At 42.4% G+C, this 20,589-nt stretch overlaps 1 protein-coding gene across 3 annotated transcripts; it reads left to right on the top strand.

The window, feature by feature from the left end:
* Positions 1–305: 305 nt before the first annotated feature.
* Positions 306–12,613, top strand: DUT (deoxyuridine triphosphatase). Of its 3 annotated transcripts, XM_081104880.1 has the most exons (8): positions 703–977; positions 1,468–1,606; positions 3,922–4,013; positions 4,531–4,590; positions 5,861–5,905; positions 11,429–11,503; positions 11,663–11,733; positions 12,132–12,613. In XM_081104880.1, the coding sequence occupies exons 1-8, from the start codon at positions 755–757 to the stop codon at positions 12,186–12,188; spliced, it is 762 nt and encodes a 253-aa protein (XP_080961006.1). In that variant the 5' UTR covers positions 703–754; the 3' UTR covers positions 12,189–12,613. The 3 variants fall into 3 exon arrangements, with proteins under 3 accessions (XP_080961008.1, XP_080961007.1, XP_080961006.1); XM_081104882.1 differs by lacking the exons at positions 703–977; positions 4,531–4,590 and adding an exon at positions 306–427; XM_081104881.1 differs by lacking the exon at positions 4,531–4,590 and having other exon boundaries at positions 684–977.
* Positions 12,614–20,589: the final 7,976 nt, after the last annotated feature.

The following is a 20,589-nucleotide window of genomic DNA, read 5'->3' as shown; positions in this document are numbered from 1 at the left end:
ATATCTGAAACCGAGAAAAGTCAAATTACTATTATACAGAAAGCGATTTGCTCATTCCCACTGTAAGTTAGCCCAGGTGGCCCAGATCTCTGGATCACAGCCACGGGTGGGGGTTGGGGGCTGCGGGAGGGCGCTCCAGGCAGCTGCGGGCTCATCAGGACGGTGCGAGGGTTCCACCGGACTTGTCCTTGCGGCGATCCTTGAGCCTCTGCCCCGACCCCCTCTAAGGAACAATACCCCCGCGCACTCGGACAATACCCCCGCGCACTCGGCGCAGTGAGGGGATCGAACACCCTCCTTTCCGCACAGCCCGGGGCGCGGTACTGCGCGCGGAGGCTCGCACCCGCCACGTGAGGCGGCTCCGCGGCTTTCGCGGCCCCTGAGGTTAGTACCTGGGAAGTCATGGCCTCGGGCGGCGCCGCCCCAGGTGAGTCAACAGCCGGGCAGGGCCCGGGCAGGGGACTCCAGGGTAGTCTCAGCAAAAGGGGGCCGGGAAAAAAACCGCACACGAAACAAAAAAAACAAACAAAAGAAAAACAAACACGAGACTAGGAGGGAGGCGGAGGCAGCCGCATTCCGGACACAGTGTGCGCCACGTTCCCAAGGCCCAGGCCGGGCCAATAGCGGCGACGCACCGCCTCCGTGCGCCCCTCGCCGTTACTGCTTCCGAGTCGCTTCCCCGACGGCCCTGAGGGTGCCGGCCCGGCGGCGCCGCGGGAGCGGAAGAGCCAACCAGCGCCTGTGCCTCGGGCCGATGACTCCCCTCCTCCCGCGCCTCCGGCTCGGCTACGATTTCCTTCACTCTTTGCTCCGCTCCGCGTTTAAAGACGCGCGCAGCCCACGCCCGAGCGCCGAGACGGCGGGACTCCGCGGGCCCAGCCGGCCCCTCCGCCCCGCCCCGCTGGGCGCCGCGCCGCCCGGGGCCTCCGGGCCGCTGTCCAGCGCTCGCAGCCTGAGCCAAGGATGTCGCGGCGCCAGTAATGTCGGGGCCGGGCTTCCTAAGGCGTGGGGAGGAGGGGGCCCCGCCCCGGAGTCTGGGTGGAGGGCGGCGGGCGGCGGGCGAGCGGAGCCGGGCAAGTTCCGGGACTTAGCGCGTTACGGCAGGGCGCGCAGCCCCCGGGCGCGGGAGCGAGGCCATTCGGGTCACCCCGGGGGTGGCGTGGTTCCAATTGTGTGCGGGGGAGGCCGCCGAAGCTGCCCCTGCACTGGACACGTGTGCTACGTTCGGAAAGTTTAAAAATGATCAGTAGTTTGCGATCCCAAGTCTGTTTTCGGAGAAGCGTGCCCAGCCCCTCCCTGCTCCCCTCTCAGCCCCTGGGTGCGCTCGTCCAGGAGGAGGGGGTGTGGCGGGGCGTTTCGGGCGGGAAATTCAGAATTTGGGCGGGTGGCCGGGCTCATTCTCTCGCTCTTGTTCCCCTGCGCCGCCACCGCCGCCCGCCGTCTACCCCGCCATGCCGTGCTCCGAAGACACGCTCGCCGTCTCCCCCAGCAAGCGGCCCCGGCCCGCGGAGGAGGGCGGCCTGCGGCTCCGCTTCGTGCGGCTCTCGGAGCACGCCACCGCCCCCACCAAGGGGTCCGCGCGCGCCGCGGGCTACGACCTGTACAGGTGAGCGCCGGGCGGAGGGCCGGGGGAGGCCGCCTTCCGCCCCTCCTTCCCTGCCCCCGAAGAGAAGGCTGATTCCCGAACGTTAAATGTATTTCTTTATTGATTTCAGAGAGGAAGGGAGAAGGAGAGAGAGAGAGAAACATTAATGATGAGAGAGAATCATCGATCGGCTGCCTCCTGCACATGCCCCACTGGGGATCGAGCCCGCAACCCAGGCAGTGCCCTTGGCCGGAATGGAACCTGGGACCCTGCAGTCCGTAGGCCGACGCTCTATCCACTGAGCCAAGCCGGCCAGGGCTAATTCCCGAACGTGAGAGCTTTCTGCCACGTTAGCTTACCTTCTGCTGCCATGGCTTGAAACTTCCATTTCAAAGATTACAGAGACAGCCGTTTTTTGCATATATGTACAGTTTCCGCCTTTTTTTTTATATTGGAAAATTTTAGCTTTCCTCTTTAACCTGAATTTAACAGGCATTTGGGCAAAGAGTGTAGAATAGCAAATGAGTATTCATAAATGTGCCCCGAGGCGTTATTTTGCAACATGAAATATTCTCTGCGGCGTTGTTTTGCAACATTGATTGCATCCTCTCCGCGTGGAAGGTGGAGTTGCTTAAGGCACGCCTTGCCCTTCAAGGCCCGAGCATGGTGCTGTGCATAATAGAAGGACAAGCCAGGGTGGCGCCTGGGTGCTTACTGTGACCGTACCTAGGCAGGATCAGTGAAGGCTGCTTTTGTTTAAAGCGTGAACAAAATTTCTCCGTAGGTTCATGTTTAAGTTTGCCCCAAGGACTGGAAATTTCACAAAGGGCTTGAATAGGAAAAGCAGAAATGTTAGTAATACTCCCCCCCCCTTTTCACTTCTATACTTTTTACCTATACTAAAAACTTTATATATTTTTAAATCCTCACAACAGTCTGAATAGGTGAGTGTTACGTTTTACAGGTGAGGGGTTTGTAAGGAGCTGAATTGATTAATCCAAAGGCTTGAATGTGGGAGAATTTTTGACCCTGAATTAAGTGCCTTTTTTCACTGGACTCCTGTGCCCACTTCTTAGGGCCATTAAGGTAAGTGAAAAGCGATATTGGAGATAGGGAGTGGTCTGAGCCTTACGATGCATTTTAAAGCATTCCAGGTAATTCTAACCTGAGAACTATGGTCTAAGTCATAAGTAAGTGAGTACAGGAGAAGAGGAGAAAGAACTGTGATGATAGGGAGAGGAGAAAGAAAAAGAAAAGTGAGGTATAGACTGTTGTAGCTGAAAGGGACTATAGTTCAGCCCCTTAATTTTCATAAATAGAAATAGTATAACACGTAGTTTGACTGTACCATGTCTGGGCACTGTTCTGATCTAAGAAGAGGTGGATTTAAGGTACTTTCAGCATCTTTTATACTGAAATAGACATGGATCTCTTTAATAAATTAGTGTGTAACTATTTGAAGAGAGCAAATTTCATTGAAGAAAGATACACTACCGCTTTACCAGTCTTAATGAAGGTCTTCAGAGTGACTTCCAGTTCTGCTTATTTTTAAATTTCTATCAAAGACGGGGCGACAGTAAAAACAGCAGCAGCACTAGCTGGGTGGACCTTGGAGCATCAGTTCCTCAGCAGTGCGCATCTCCAGGGCTGGTCACAGTGGTCCGCTCTCCCCGCAGCCCGTGAAAGGTCATGGCCGCAGCTGGGTGTGCTTGCCAACCCACCAACACCAGCAGACCAGATGCAACCCAGCTGTCCCCAGTTAGGTGGCCCACCCATTGCCCCCTTTCCTTCTCTGCATGTTTTTCATGATCCCTTGCAGTGGTTCTCAACCTTCCTAATGCTGCGACCCTTTAATACAGTTCCTCATGTTGTGGTGACCCCCAACCATAAAATTACTTTCGTTGCTACTTCATAACTGTAATTTTGCTACTGTTATGAATTGTAATGTAAATATCTGATATGCAGGATGTATTGTCATTGTTCGAGACCCACAGGTTGAGAACCGCTGCCTTAGGGGATTGTTGTGAGACTAACATGAGTTATAAAAAACAGAACTGTGCCTGGGGCATAGTAAGGGCTTTATAAATGTTAGCTATTATTTACCCTCCTTCCTTGGTTCTCTCTTTATCTTCCTCTTTTCATACCACGTTAGAGAAGCACATACTTTTTAAAAGTTCATCTTTTCTGTCCCCTCCTGCTAAATCATTACCTCAGTTTCCCAACCAAATTTTGTTCAGGGGAGAATGCATTTATATATTGTCACCTCTTTCACCAGAAAAAAGTCACTACATCTAAATGCCAGTGTTTTGTTTTTTGTTTTTTCAATATCTTTCCAGTGCCTATGATTACACAATACCACCCATGGAGAAAACCCTTGTGAAAACCGACATTCAAATAGCTCTTCCTTCTGGGTGCTATGGAAGAGTAGGTAAGTGATTCAAGATGTTTTTGTGATACGTTCCTTCATCTTAGTTTTATCTGGGGTATAAAAGAGGGAAGGGATATTTCTTGGCCTGAGTCCTAAAATAAGGAAGTGCCAACTGTGATGGCAAATGCAGCCTTTTGAAAACTTTTATTTACATAATTATACTTTGGAGATATTCCAGTTCCGTCTCAAAGCACTGCAATGAAGCAAATATCGCAATAAAGCAAGTCACGTGATTTTTGGTGTTTTCTAGTTCATATAAAAGTTAATGTTTACACTCTTTTGTAGTCTATTAAGTATACAATAGCATTATGTCTAAAAATGTACATACCTTAATTTAAAAATATTTTAGTGCTTAAAAAATGCTAATCATCTAAGCCTTCAGCAAGTTGTAATCTCTCTGCTAATGGTGGGTCTTCAGTTTGTAAAAAATGTAACATCTGCGAAGCACAATAAACAAGGTATGCTTATATCTGCTTTTGTCTCTTATCTCTGCTATTTTTCCGATTCCTTACTTTAGCTCTTAGAAGGCTCACATTGGCTCAAGAGGTTCTCGCTGTGAGAAAAACTGAAAATATAGGTGATATTTAACTGTCACTTTTTCCAGTGTTACCACCAACTCCCCCTTCAAAAACCAGACTGCATATGAAGTCAAGATTTCTTTGTGAAGATGGTGATGAGAATGGCTAATATTTGTTATTTAAGAAAATAGAGGCCTGCTCAGGATAATGGCACATGGTATTTTATATCACGAGAGTGAAACTTCTAAAACCTGTTAGTATATCCGGCCACGTAGCCTGTTCCCTGTAGGGTTTGCCCCCTTGAAGTGTGTTAGGGAAACACCTCACAGGGGAGGAGCTAAGACAAAATGGAGTGTAAGTTCTCAGATTCGACTTTCCTAGAGTGATGCAGTTGTCCCTGGAGAGAGAGTTTAAAACTTCTTTTCAAAAGCATAATTACTTCCTGACTACCTTTAAAGTAAACCTAAGGAGCAAGTGGAACTGTGCCCACCCTCCTGTCCCAGGGTTGGGTGGGAAGTGATAGCAAGAGTATCATTATCTTGTTGGCCATGATACCTGCTGATGCCCCACTCCGGGCACTTACCACCTTATTGTCCATGGGTTATGCATATATGCATACAAGTTCTTTGGTTGATCTCTTCCCACCCCTGCTTTTTATATTTTCTTTGTAAGAATAAAAGGCATAATAAGAATAAAAAGCATAGTAAATTGAGTTTCTAAGGTTTAGTTTTTGGCATTTTTTTCAACTGACATTAAGCCTTTTACTCTGGTTCACTTGTTACATACGGACATGTCTTTTGGCATCTGTATCATGAGTTGGAGCCCCAAGTTCTAGACTGGGCTCTGCTACTCTTTGATTAGGTTTATGACTCTTCTCCGCCTCGCCCTCTTTCCCTCTTCCTCTCCCATATCCCCTTCTTCCCATCTACATTACCACATGCTCAGAACTCTCATTTTAAAACAAAGTCCTTTTCCTCAGTTCTGTGCCCCTGCCAGCTACAGTCCTCCCATTGTGGCCCTGCTTCACAGAGTCGCCTACGGTTGTCCCACTTGCTCACCTTTCAGTTCATTCTAGTAGTCATGGCTGCACCACCCTAGTCCTCCACTGACTGAACTTGGGTGGACTGGCTTAAGTTGGCTTCAGATTAAACCTTGCCAGATTTTTCTAAACTATTCTTTTCTACTTTGGTAATACAGAGTAGTAAGTAAAGTGAAGATGAAGATATCAATGATAGGAAATAAGAGTAATAACATGCTTAAATTGTGTCAATTATATCAAGTAATTGCCCTTCCCCCTTAAAATAGCCAATTTCTCTCTTTTCTTTTTAGCTCCACGATCTGGCTTGGCTGCAAAACACTTTATAGATGTAGGAGGTATTGTATTTACATTTTTATTCTGTAAATATTTCTAAGTATTTACTTTGCATTTGCTTATTAAGAGGAAGTAATCTGATGCCAAATTTTATTCTTATTTTATTTCAAGAAAAGGAAATGGTTTCTGTGTGTCTTGCCTTTTAGAAATTTCAGTCTCTGAATAACAGACAATCATGATAGTTATAAATGCTATTTGAATATGTTTAGTTTTTAAATGACCATTATGTGAAATGTATGTTATTTTACTATTGGGCTAACTAGACACTCTCTGACAGATAGGGTTTTTGCCTTGGTTTAGTGTTAATCTGCATTTAGTCCAAACATGACTCCATTTATAGAAGAAAGTTTATTATTATGAGAAGGAAGAGCTTTTAAAAATGTCACTTAAGCAAAAGGTTCTAGAAAATGTAGGTATATATTATAGTAAGACTTTTCTTATCTCCTTAAGATTGGTATCCATGTTTGTCAAAAGATAAAAGGAGAATCTTTCCCTAAAGTCAAGAGAGAAGACACTGTCCTTTCCTGACTCAATTTCTTTTTTTTTAAATAATATATTTTTATTGATTTCAGAGAGGGAGAGAGAGAGAAACATCAGTGATGAGAGAGAATCATTGATCGGCTGCCTCCTTCATGCCCCACACTGGGGATCGAGCCCACAGCTCAGGGATGTGCCCTGGCAGGGAATCAAACCCTGACCTTCTGGTTCATAGGTTGATGCTCAACCACTGAGTCACACCAGCTGGGCCTGTTTCAATTTCTTGCTGAGCAAGTCCTCCATGGCTCCTATTCCCTTATAACAAAGCCTTACTCAGTGTCTCCCAAAGTCAACAATTTCCTCACCAGACCCCTTTCATGAGGGAACCTTAGTCTCCTCTGCTGGCCATCCTTGTACCACTTTATTGAACGGAAATTCTCACCTTCCTGATATGCCTCCCTTACTTGGATCTCATTACTGGTGATAGGCCCCATTGACAAGGTTATGTCCGGACCCTTCCTTATCCCCATTGATAATAGCGAGTGCTTCACTAACATGCTGAAGCTACTTTTGACAGATGAGAAAACTGGCTCAAAGATGAGTCCAAGTAGACACATTAAAAACCTGGAATCTCCATCCATATGATTTCACTCCACTTGTTCTTTCCACCACCATTTAATGCTGTTGATCCCCCTGCCCATCCACCACCGGCCATAGTCTGTCCTGAGTTAGCTCATTGTCACATGCACTGCGTAGGCTATAAGCACCATTGAGACCTCTCCTTGCACTGTCTCCTGCCTGCCCCTCGGTCTCCCCATGGTGTCACTAGGTGGTGCTGTGGGACAAGACAAGAGCCCAAAAGCAGTTCCTAAGAGAAGCTGAGTTTGACACAAACAGGGATGGACCACCCCCTGGGACTGAAGATTAATTACCTGGGCTCAGTTATGTGTGATTTTCAAAAATACTTGTATACAAGGTCAAGTATGGTCATTTAGGACTATAGTTTAAGGATATAAAAATTGTGTATATTTAAAAAGAAATTTCAAAGGGTTGGGAAAAGCACATGGGCTTTGGAGAAAACAATGAAAGTTAGTGTGCACACCTGTGAAGGGTTGGAGGATTAAATGCTAATGTATGTAACTCTAATACTATTTGACTCATATTAAATCCTGGAAGTTCTATTTCCTGTGCCCTAGGGACTTCACAGACTTTTTTTTTTTAATGTGGAAACTTTGTTAATAATTTTTGCTCTGTTGAAGCAAACCCTCTGAAAAAAATTCATGTAAAGGAAATGGAAAGTTAGTTTGCCTGGTGATTGGTTTGGTATTTATAAAATCACATTGTGGTGTGTTCTTGGATGCAAAGTATCTTAAAAATGTCTCTTAGGCACAGGTCTATCACAGTTGGCCACAGTTTTTATTTCAGAGGAAAGATGTTGTTAGAAATCCCAGGCTGTAAATAAGGGTCAAAGGGAAAAGTTGAGTGTGCAGGATTCTGTTCAGAACTCACATCTGCTAGGCGTGGATAGTTTTCACTAAAGGTTTCCAACAAACCACATGCCAAAGTCTTGACAGAGTAAAACATTGCCTGAAGTCAGTTAATCACTCTGCCAGTTCCAATGCATGATTTTTCCAGTGATAACTTCAGAACACTTGCTGCTTTCTCATGAAGAGAAATATCCCTGGTGTAACTTATGCCCCTTACTATGTGGGTTTTTCATGAAGGTCAAGTTGCCTTTGAGTGATAAGTGAACTTGGAACTGTTTCTGTTTTGTTTTGTTTTGTTTTTTAATACTTTTGGCATTCATGCTAAAAAGTAAATTTAATTGAGAGCTTTTTTTCCCTGCCATACATTTTAATTGACTTCAAACAACTTCATTTCTTTTAGTTGAAGGTTTTCCCATGTCTGTGTGCTGCGCATAAAATCTTGGTGGATCACCTGGCATTGCAGAATTCAAAATTCAAAACCCAACCATTTGAGTTTGATAAAACAACTTTATAGATAGATAGTAAAGGCCTTTACACAAAGGGAGTGTTTTTGTATCTTAGGAGATAGCATAGACTAAAAAAATAAATACTTAAGTCATATGCAAAAGAGTTAAATACCCAAAGAGATTAGAAAAAAATATAAACCAAATATAGAAGAGAACATGCAAGTATGCAGCAATCATGGAGGAGGAAAAGTCCAGCCTCGCTAGTCACCAGGGCAATGCAAAGTAATGCCATGAAATACCATTTCATTTCTTTCTCATTACTTTGGCTGGAATTAAAAAGATTGCTACCTCTGGTATTGCAAAGACTTTGGAAATGGGCCTTCTTAAATACTGTTGATGGAAGTTTGAAGTGCTACACCTTTTTTTGAAAATTGTCCACTAAAATTTAAAATGTACACACCCTTTGACCCAGAAAAGTGCTTTTTGGAAACTATTTGATGAAGATAAAAAGCAGTAATACACAAAGACATATGTACAGGGCTGCTCTGTGTGTTATAGCAAAGTGTGAAAATAACATGAATGTGTGATAATATTTAAGAAATACATACAATAATGGTCCTGTATATCTTAGATTTAAAAAGAATGACTAAGACATGCATATTAGTCTCAAAGAATGTCTATGTGGCAGAAAAGAAAGTAATGTATAAAATATACTAGAGGCCCGGTGCACGAATTCAGCCTGGCCAGCAATCAGGGCCTATCAGAGCGGGCCAGCCAGGGGCAGAGACTGTGGGAGGTTGGCTGTGGGAGTGCACTGACCACCAGGGGGCAGCTCCTGGGTTGAGCATCTGCCACCTGGTGGTCAGTGCGTTGTCATAGTAATTGGTGGAGACCAGTGGTAATGGTTGCTTAGGCTTTTATATTATGTAGATTACTATAATATTGGCTACCTGAGGGAAGGTAGGGGAACATTATTAGCTTTTACTTTATATGCATCTGTACTATTTGGGTAATCTAAAAATGTTCTGGTAAAATAGGAACAAAAGAATTCAGAAGTCAATCCACATTGTCTTATCTTGCACATTCTAGATAAATGAGTCCTAGTCTGTACTCCAAGCCTTGCAGTATGGGATTCCATTGCCTTCGGTGGTCATCTGTACAGGCCATGGATAGCATATCCTGCTGAGGGCTTTCTGCATTAAATCTCATCTACATTATTCCTGCAGCCAAAATTCTCTGCACATAGATCTAATGGAAAGAGTTGGTCCCATCTTTGTCTTAATTGTATCAATAAATATTAAGGACAAATTTAATGGTCAGCTGATAATGGGGAAAGAAATCAGACTTCAGTATTCTTTGAATTAGTCATTGCTGTTTAAGTAGAAAGGAAGACTGTTTTAAGAAATTCTTAAATTCAATTTCACATCCCTAGTAATTCATTCATAAAGCACAAGGGTTAATTTAAACTTCTCCTGGGATCCGCTGGAAAAATCTAAAACGTTGATTTTTCTGAGTTTTGTTTTTTTCCTATGGTGGAACTTTTTTTTTTTTTTAATTTCTCCCCTTCCCCTATATGAGAAAATTGAAAGGAAATGCTTACCCTTGTTCTAAAAAAAAAAGGTTTTTTTTTTCAGTTGACCTTTAAATAATGAAGCCTGCCAACTGCATTGGTACCCATGGAGCTAAGTTCCTGATTACTTTTATTTCCTTTTTTCCTTTGATAAGAGAGAGTTTTTTTTGTTTTGGCTTTGTGTTTTTTGTTTGTTTGTTTGTTTGTTTTTAGAAGGTAGTTGTTACTAGATAGACATTACATGGACCTGCATTGAATTAGGTTTGCATGAATTCTATCCAGCATTTTACAAACCAAGGGAAAAGAATTAGCAGGTATAAAGGAAATTGGTAGGAGTGGAGGGGAGATTGGAGAGTGACTGCTAGTAGATAGGGGGTTTCTTTTGGGCTAATGAAAATATTCTGAAATTGATTATGGCGTTGGTTGTACAACTCTGAATACACTAAAAATGGTTGAATTGTGAATTAAGTTTCAATGTTAAAAAAAGGAAATGAAAAGGCCTTGGTGCCACCTATATTATCTGTGCTTGTATTTATGGAAACATTTAAAATTCCTGGCTCAAAGATAAGTGCTAACAAGTCTGGTGAATGTACTTCTCTGGGCCAAAGCTGGGCTCTGGCTTACATTTCTCTTTTGCTCTTGTGTTTATAGTGTCAAACAGGTACTAATTATACAGGATTCTAAGTAAAAGTGTGCTCATTATTAAGCTAATGTGTTAATGTCTTCTGAGAGATCACTATCTAAGAAAAGGTGGTGGCTTAAATTAAAAGGTTCAGCTCCATTTTTATTATAGAAATGAAATGTGCTGATATTTGGTAGATGGCTGCTTAACGATGTCAGCGTTGACTTACTCCACTGCTGATCTTCAGGCTTTCAGACATTTTTATTTATGACTCAATCATATTTCAATGTGGAGATTAGTAGGAAGCTGCCACCAGAAAAAGCCTTTAAAATCCAAATCATAATTTTCTCCTGCTCTTTTTTGGCAGGTGTGCAGCGGATAGACAGTGGGTTTGGAGAGCAATTCAGGACCACCTGTCTGAGTTGCGAAGTGCCTGCTCGCAGTTTAGAGTAGGAAACTGTCACCATTTATAAGGGTAACCGATTGGAAAATAAGGACTACCTTCTAAATTCTTATTTGCATATTAGTAAGATTTCTTAGTTTTGATGCTTTACGTAGTTACCAGATGCTTACTCAGTTGTATAAAAATCTCAGAGCCATGCCCAGCTGGTAAGGCCCAGCTGGTTGAGCGCTGACCCATGCATCAAGAGGTCGCTGGTTCGATTTGCAGTCAGGGTAAAAGCCCAGGTTGCAGGCTCAATAACCCACCAGGGGGCCATGCAGGAGCAACTGATCAATATTTCCATCTCATCAATGTTTCTATCTTCCTCTCCCTATCTCTCTAAATATTAATTTTTAAAAATCTATAAAAATCTCAGAGCCACACAAGAGTGATTTTTGAGATAATTGCACACTGAGGTAATTGCACACTCTTAGTGTTTTGGTAGCATAAAACAAATTAACATTATTTTCCTTTTCTCCAGCTGGTGTTATAGATGAAGATTATAGAGGAAATCTTGGCGTTGTATTGTTTAATTTTGGCAAAGAAAAATTTGAAGGTATGTTAAATACATATGGTCACGTAGATGCAGCGAGTTTTCCAAGTTATGTACTTCTAAATGGCACATGCTGTAGTTCTCGTTGTATAAGGCAGAGTACAGAGAATGCATTAATAAAAGATCAGTAACACACTTTTGTGTTTTTCTTTCTCTTTGAAGTAAAAAAGGGTGACCGAATTGCACAGCTGATTTGTGAAAGGATTTTTTATCCAGAAATAGAGGAAGTTCAAGTAAGTATCATAAAAACTGAGTAGGGAATGAATGATCAGTGAAGGAAATTAAAATTGTGAGACTTAATATGCTATCTGTAACTAAATAGCATATATGACTAGTCCCATTTTTAAGCAAAATTAAAATCTTAGCTGTAGAATTTCTTGATGATTTTCATGGCTATCATATAGCATTATATTGGGTAATAAATCATTTAAATGTACTGTGAAATTCTATTTTCTTAGCTTTTTTGAAAATTATTGAATATTTAAATTTATGGAACTAAAATTTAGTTTGGTTTTCTGTAATCTTTTTTAAAGATGGATTAGCAGGAATGAAAGTCTTATTAATGAGGAGCTGGGGAGAACTGAGAGGATCTGAAATTAACCAGATGGCTTACCACCTTTTATCTTTTCAGGTTTTGGATGACACTGAAAGGGGCTCAGGAGGTTTTGGTTCTACTGGAAAAAATTAAAATTTATGCCAAGAATAGAAAATGAGAAATAAAGAGTTTTTGTTTGGTGTTTTGCACTTCTGTAAACTTAACTGCTTTAGATTCTAAAAATATTTGGTTCTCTTATGATCAAGGAAAAAGGTAATCTGTTGGGATCACATTGAACCTTTTGTGTTTTTCTACATTTGTCGTTGTATAAATATTCATGGTAACCTAATAGTTTGTTTTTTTTTTGTTTTTTTCAATCAAACGTACATCAGTTATAGGTCCCCAGAACTGTATTATTTAATTCACTAAATGCTACTCATTCAACAACTTTTTCTTCGGTTTGTTTTATAGATCATAAGCAAAGCCTTTTATTCAATAAATTTGAATTCTCTCACAGATTCAAATTATTATGTAAACTGAACTAAAAGATAATAAAAAGAGTTATTCCTTGTTCTCTTTATTGGTATAAAAACTGTGTGTGTGTGTGTGTGTGTGTGTGTGTGTGTGTGTGTAGAGAGAGAGAGAGAGGGTGGGGGGAGAGTCTAAACTTTTAAGCTTAGGATTTCTTGGTGAGAGTGGGAAGAAGGGAATCATCAGTTTCTTTTTCTATTTTTAGTGTTTTTTTTTAATCTTCCTTTGGTAGACCCCAGGTTGACTGGGAAGAGCATGTTTGTGAAAGGAAATATAACTTGGAAATTTCCAGTTGGTTTATTTCTTCAGATTTTGTTTCATCAAGTAAATTGTACGAGTTGTAGTTAGTATATTGGTTTCCCTCTCTGCAATAGCAATAATAGGCTGTATCCAAGGGAATATTGAATTTAATCAGGATAAACTAAATATAATGATGTATGCTTAGTCCACTGAGTTTGTCCAACCCATGTACTTTTGCTTAAATATGTTTAAGCAGCATTTCATTTCTGTGGATTTGTTTGATTAACATCGGCAAACTTCTAGGTGTGCTTTCTATACTCATTTCCCAGACCCCTTTGCACCAGGCTGTCAGTCAGGTACACTAGTGTGGGACTCCAACGCATCATTTTTGTATGTGGGGTCACACAGCAGACTGCCGGAGCTGGCTGCCCAGGTTCTAGAAGCACAGGCTAGAGTTTGTTGCTGCCCATCCATTGGTTCTCTAGGCCATTTAATACCCTGCAATGTAGTGGGTTGCTATTCATTAGTGAGTCATGATAGCACAGTGGGTCATAACTAGCATTTAAAGAAACTGAATAGAAAAAGTGACACTTGTCAGGTGGGTAAATACTATGAAGATTGAATTACATATTTATGCGTGTACTGAGTCGTGGTATAAATTATTTCTGCTAAACTAGCCAGAGTAGGTTCTGTTGTCAACATAGTAACAGTTGAGTAAGAACAAATAGTATGACTACTAAGAGATATGGTCTTATACTGTTAAATTAGTTACCCCTTACTGAAGTCCACTATATTAAGCACTTACAAACTCTTACAGCATACCTGTGGGAGAGTAGATAAAACACTTTTTATACATGACAAAAATAGGCTCAGAGGGCCCTGGCCAGTATGGCTCAGTTGTTTGGAGCATCATCCTGTGCACCAAAAGGTTATGGGTTCAGTTTCCGTTCAGGGCACATACCTAGGTTATGGGTTTGATCCCTAGCTGGTGAGTGTACAGGAGGCAACAGATTGATGTCTCTCCTCCGAGCTTCCTCTCTAATATTTTTTTTTTTTTAAAAAAGTCCCAGAGGTATTTAGTAACTTGCTTAACATTTCAGCCAATATGACCACTAATAAAATTTGGGCCCTATGTTTCAAAGCCAAAGTACTATAAAGTTCTTTATAGTACTTTAATCTTTCAGGTGGTAGAATATAGAATGGAAGAGGTAGTTAATGAAAGCCCTTATCTGTTTCATACCTGGAATATTTTTCCATCTAGGCACCATACTTAAAGGAAGATGCTCAGATCTGTAGCTACTCTGAAAGACAACCATATCCATGGGGGATAGATGAAAGATTTGGCTATTTGGAGAAGTGTGTGTGCTGTGAATGGGGGCGAGGGCAATAGCAGAAGGTCCCTGGGATATGTATGATCGATGTTCGTAGATCTTAAAGACTCCTAAGGGATAGACTTGTGAGATTTGAACTACAGATACTATCTGAGATAATAGAAAAGGTATCTTGGTCTTTGCCCCTGGTTCCTGACACAGCTTCTAAAACCCTTGTAATTTCCTAAGTGATATGAACACTAGGAGCATCTCTTGTTTTAATATTTTGACCTCTGTTCCTGACAAAGCTGAAACCTTATAGTTTCCTGGGTGATGGAAGTGTCTGTGGTTCTAATGAGATGACTCTGGGTGGGCACCTTGATGGCTCCTGGATGGGGACTGGTCACCAGAAAGACCATGAATAGAAGCCTAGAATTTTCAGGCCTCCACCCCACCCCCCATTCTCTTAAGAAGGGAGAAGACTTGAAAATGGAGCTAAGAGATGAAGCTTCCATAAAACCCCAAATCTCTGGGCTTCAAAGAACTTCCAAGTTGGTGAACTTATAGAGGTGCTGGGAGAGTGGTGTGCTCAGACAGGGCATGGAGGCTCCATCCCCATCCCACATACCTTGCCCTGTGTTTCTCTTTCATCTGGGTTTTCCTCTGTGTCCTTTATCATACCTTTTAGTAAACAGAGCATAAGTGTTTCCTCAGGTTGTGTGAGCTGCTCTAGGAAATTAAATCCAAGGAGGGTGGGTCTTTGGAACCTCTAATCCAGCGTTCGCCAACCTTTCAGGCCTCACGGGCCACCAGTAGTCAGTTGGTCAGAAGCAGAGGTGCTAACCTGGGCTTGTGACCAGCTTCTGAAGGGTGTGTGGGGGGTGAGTGAGGGGAGGAGACATTCTTGTGGGACTGAGCACTTGGCCTGTGGCCTCTGACACTGTCTTCATGTCGACAGTGTCAGAACTGAATTAAATTGTGGGACACCCAGCTGGTGTCACAGAGAACTGCTTGGTGTAGAGCAGTGGTTCTCAATCTTCCTAATGCCGCGACCCTTTAATACAGTTCCTCATGTTGTGGTGACCCCCAATGTCATTGTTACAAATAGAACATACTTAAAGCATAGTGATTAATCACAAAAACTTTATATATATATATATATATATATATATATATATATATATATATCTGTGTGTGTGTTTGTTTTCTGATGGTCTTAGGCAACCCCTGTGAAAGGGTCGTTCAACCCCTAAAGGGGTCGCGACCCACAGGTTGGGAACCGCTGGTCTAGAGGAAAGCCTCTACGCTTCTGGTGACCAGAAGTGAAATGCATGTGAGTAGTAAAGGACACTCACAGGGAGAAATGACATAGTCAAGAAGAACTGGATTCTAACAGTTTGGTAACTTCCCAGCCAGAACCAGGCATTTTTCCTCGTCCTCACAGTTCTGTCTCACTAATGACCCCTTGTCCACTCCTGTCCTTGGTACTGTAACGTCAGAAGAGGAACAACCAGGTGACTCCTACAGACTAATCTGATGCTCCAGCTCCCCTTGGTGGCTATGCAGTGGGAGCCGCGTGCCAGAACTTCAGCAGTTGGCCTGGGTGGATGGGGGGCCGAGGCCCAGAGCACCTTCTCTGCACAGTACTTCCTGCCACACGGCTATCTTTATCCCACCTGGGAGGAGCTATCAAATGATGATTTCCTCAGATTCATTTTCCATCTCATCAATGGAAGAATGGTAGAAGGCTACAAGGCTAGGACACACAGGCACCTGGAGTCTTATGACATGAAGGTATCAGAGTTTGGGATTAATGGGCCTCAGAAACATTGACAATTACATAAGTATTGAGTCCAAGTTGTCATATAGAACATTCTTAGCAGGGCTCTACCCCAATCCTCTTGCTTTGACTATTCCCGAATCACCCTAAGTCCTCTCTCGTCTGCCTTCCTCTTCCCCCACATCTTTAACTCCGACAGTGGTCCCCATTAAGAGAGTACTAATAGTTGGCACTTATCTCTGGTCCCTCCTCCCCACAAAACTTCTTCTCCTCCTGCTCACCTCTACAGCATACCCATAAGGCAAAGGTGATAGACTGTTAAGAACAGCAGATACAGAGGATAGAAATCACATGGGCCAAAATTTCCTAATAGTGGTAGTAATATTTATAGATTCAGAGAGCATCCCTGTATAGAGAGAAAGCTGACAGAGCCCACCATAAGAGGCATGTAATCATTCTAGTAAAGACAATGTGATTGACCTTTGTCAGGCATTTAAAACCATCTTATCATATACTCATTAGTGTAAAATGTACTATTTTATGTAACTGACCTGGTCCTTTCAGCTGAGAAATATGCTCTGGTATTGTATCATCATCCTAAGAAGACAGGTGAGGTGGAAGAAATAACGTTTCAAAAGTGGAAAAGAAATGCCTTTTGCAAAAAAGATACATCTCTACTTGGAGATGGATTGGGTACACAGGGTTTTGACATTTCTCTTTCCTGTACTGAAAAGAAAATGAGGAAAAAGCAAAATATAAATGAAACTGACATTTTTCCTGAGAATCTTCTCAAGAAGTATATGAAGAAAACAGTCCATTAAAAATGGTCTCCCCTTATTAGTAAACATGGTTAATTTGGGAGAATTTTAAAAGATCCAGAAGTCCAGCCAGTGTGGCTCAGTGGCTGAGCACCGAGCCATGAACCAGAAGGTCACTGTCTCAGTTTCCTGTCAGAGCACATGCCCAGGTTGTGAGCTTGATCCCCAGTAGGGATGTGCAGGAGGTAGCCAATTGATGATTCTCTCTCATCATTGATGTTTCTGTCTCTCCCTTTCCCACCCTCTCTCTGAAATCAATAAAAACATATTTTAAAAATAAAATAAAAAGATCCAGGTGGTTCCCTAAAGAAAATGTCTATTTATAAAAGTAAGATTATAGAGAAAATTTAAGATTAATTTGATTAACAAGTTATTACATTATGTCTTGGTTTGTATCTAATTTTTAAAAAATGAGTAAAGAAAAATGTCTAATCTATATATACTAGTGGCCTGGTGCACGAAATTCGTGCATGGGGGTGGGGCTGGTGTCCCTCAGCCTGGCCTGCACCCCTCCACTCTGGGACCCCTCGGTGGATGTCCCTACAGGGATCAGGCCTAAAACGACAGTCAGACATCCCTCTTGCAATCCAGGACCGCTGGCTCCTAACTGCTCACCTGCCTGCTTGATTGCCCCTAACCACTCTGCCTGCCAGCCTGCTCACCCACAACTGCGTCCGCTCCCGCTGGCCTGATCACCCACAACTGCCCTCCCCTCCTGGCCTTATCGCCCCTAACTGCCTTTGCCTCGGCCCCACCACCATGGCTTTGTCTGGAAGGATGTCCTGAAGGTCTCCCAGTCTAATTAGCATATTACCCTTTTATTAGTATAGATAGAGGCCTGGTGCATGGGTGGGGGCTGTCTGGTCTGCCCTGAAAGGGGTCCTGGATCAAGGGTGGGGGTCCTCGCTGGGGGGTGTGGCCAGACTGGGCAAGGGGCTGAGAGCCATTTGTAGGCTGGCCACGCCCCCATCAGGGTGAAGGTCCCTGCTGGGGGGCGTGGCTGGCCTGGGTGAAGGGCTGAGGGCCGTATGGGGTCAGTTTGCAGGCTGGCCAAGCCCCCAGCTTTGCCTGGAAGGATGTCTGGAAGGTCTCCTGGTCTAATTAGCATATTACTCTTTTATTAGTATAGGTAAAAGCCCAGCGACTGAAGGGTGGAGCAACCAGAATGACTGGTCGACCAGTCGCTATGATGTACACTAACCATCAGGGGGCACACGCTCAACACAGGAGTTGCCTCCTGGTGGTCAGTGCACTCCCACAGTGGGAGCAGCCCCTCAGAGGGTGGGTCCACAGCTGCTCGACTGACCGGGGTGAGCGGCGCTCCCACAGCAGGCTGATCCCCGCAGGCCATGCCCCCGACCAGTGCATGAATCTGGGTACCAGGCCTCTAGTTTTAAAATAAAATTATGTCTAATTTTTTAAAATGGGTTTTGCAGATGAGTAAAAAAAGCCTCTGGGAAAATATATACCCAATAATAATTATCTCTAGTTGTTGGAAGTGTAATTTTTTCCTTTTTTTGCATTATCTATATTTTAACATTTTTTTTTTTACACGAAAGCCATATTACTTGTTTTGAAATGCTTAGATTTTTATAATAAATTTTTTGTTTAATTTTGATCACATTTGCTATTTTAATGAATATTTTAATATTGAAAATATGGGGAAGTTATAACTATAAATTGTAAGTTTTGAAGAAAAAAAATACACAAGTGTGTATAATGAAGAAATACTAGCTTTGGGAGTTTTAGAACCACGTTTAAGTTTTGCTCTTTGACTAACTAAAAGATCTGAATAATTTGAATAGCCTTACAGATTCTCAGTGTTCTTATCATAAAATAAGGTGGTGCATCAAATAATTTCCCCTGACCTTTCCTGTTCTCCTATTCCATTTTTTGTAAATCTTGAGACCAGACTTTACAGCTGTAGCGAACCACTGCCACCTGGTGGCAGTTATCTAAAGTGAAGGGGCTGCATTAAAGGTATAAAAACATCATTTTACATTCATTCATGTTTAACTTTGCCCAGCTACATTTGCTGGGCAAGTGCCAGCATCATGATTCATTCACTTTAGTGTTTTTATGTTTGTTTATTTTTTTAGTTAGAGTTGACATTAAATATTAGTATATAGTAGTTTCAAATGTACAGCATAGTGGTTAGACATTTATATAATTTCCAAAGTGATCCCCCATAAGTCCAGTACCCACCTAGCACTGTGCATACGTATTACAATATTATTGACTACTCTTCCATTTAGTGTTCTTCTAGATGATACAGGTCAAACAACTAAGATGTGAGTGGTCACATGCTTGCTGTGTTGCTTGAGGACATCATTTAACCACTTTTGAGTCTATGACTTCCTATCTGAATAATACAGATAATACTATCCACCTAACATTATTAGAAAATCTAGAGATGATGAATGTAAAATATCTCACACAGTCCATGGGGAAAAATATTTGGTCAATAAATGCTAGCAACTATCCTTGGAAAGGTTATTATCTAGAAGGTTGCCATCTAAATTCTAGACAAATAGAGAAATCTGTGTGGCATGTGATATGCCTTGAAAACACAAGAAGGCACATTCAGAAACTGCCAAAACCAAAGTTCAAATAGACTAGAGTATAAAGGACGTGTAGGAAATTGCTAACTATTTGGAATGGTACGTTGCAAGTCCACTTTGGAGGGCCCTAAACACCAGGGATGCAATGGCCAGCCATGGAATAATTTGGAGCAAAAAGTAAGATTAGCCCAGCTGGCATGGCTCAGTGGTTGAGTGTTGACCTATGAATGAGAAGGTCATGGTCAGGGCACATGCCTGGGTGGTGGGTTCAATCCCCAGTGTGGGGCATGCAGGAGGCAGCTGATCAATGACTCTCTCTCATCATTGATGTTTCTATCTCTCCCTCTTTTTTCCTCTCTGAAAAACAAAACAAAACATCAGAGCTGAGCTTTGACAAGATTGCTATTAAACTAAATGTCTGTGACAAAGAAGTTCAAGAAGCCATTGTCAAAACACCAGGGAGTGAGCACAGAGGATGGCAAAGGAATGATGGATGGAAATGACAGCAAGAAAATGCAAAGGTGAAGTTGTAAATAATCTTTCTAGGGTGACTTAAGACATTGTAAGATTACAAATGACTGCCTGAGACAAAGGGAGGCTAAGATGTGCTTGATGCCATGGGAACTACTAACCTACAGCAGTTGTAGGACTAGACTCCAGAGTTCCTGATTTGGGTCTAATACCTCCTTTTCCACCCAGGAAAGATATTAACCCACTTCCCACTCAGGTATGAACACTGAATCAAACATGAGGTCAGCCTTCTCATACACCGCACAAGTATGAAGGAAAGAAACACATTTTTTGAGACTATTTTCTAATGGGCCAGGGGCTTTGGGGACATATTATGACAGTATACTCATCTACAAGTCCATTGACTTAGTATTAGGAAGGGCATTATTCTTAGAGGAAAATAAAATCCCAAGTGTGCCCCGTTTTGAAACCCCAGTGGGATTTATAATGGCTTAACTGGTATTTGACATGAAATATATTTTTCTGGCACCTTAGAGAAGCAGGCAATTTCAGAGGTGATGTTTTGATAAATAGTAGCATAGATCAGGACAAATGACAGGACGCTCCCATAAAATACTTTGACTGGAGCAAAGGCAAATAATGATATAATCCCCTGCAGCTGTATGTTTGGAACGGAGAAGTCCTATTGTGGGGGGTGATAGGAAAAGTAATATTAGAAAGAGACTAATGCTGAATGGCAGTCCTGGGAGATGGGGCCTGTGGGATAATTCTATTATATGTGGAATAATATGGCTCAGAAAAAAGAAGGCTACCGTTAACTGAGACTATTTGATTATCCTAGAA

The sequence above is a fragment of the Myotis nattereri genome (genome assembly GCF_964212035.1).
Source record: "Myotis nattereri genome assembly, chromosome: 1".
NCBI lineage: Eukaryota > Metazoa > Chordata > Mammalia > Chiroptera > Vespertilionidae > Myotis > Myotis nattereri.
Note: the sequence above shows the minus strand (reverse complement) of the source record. Positions and strands in the feature narration are given on the sequence as shown.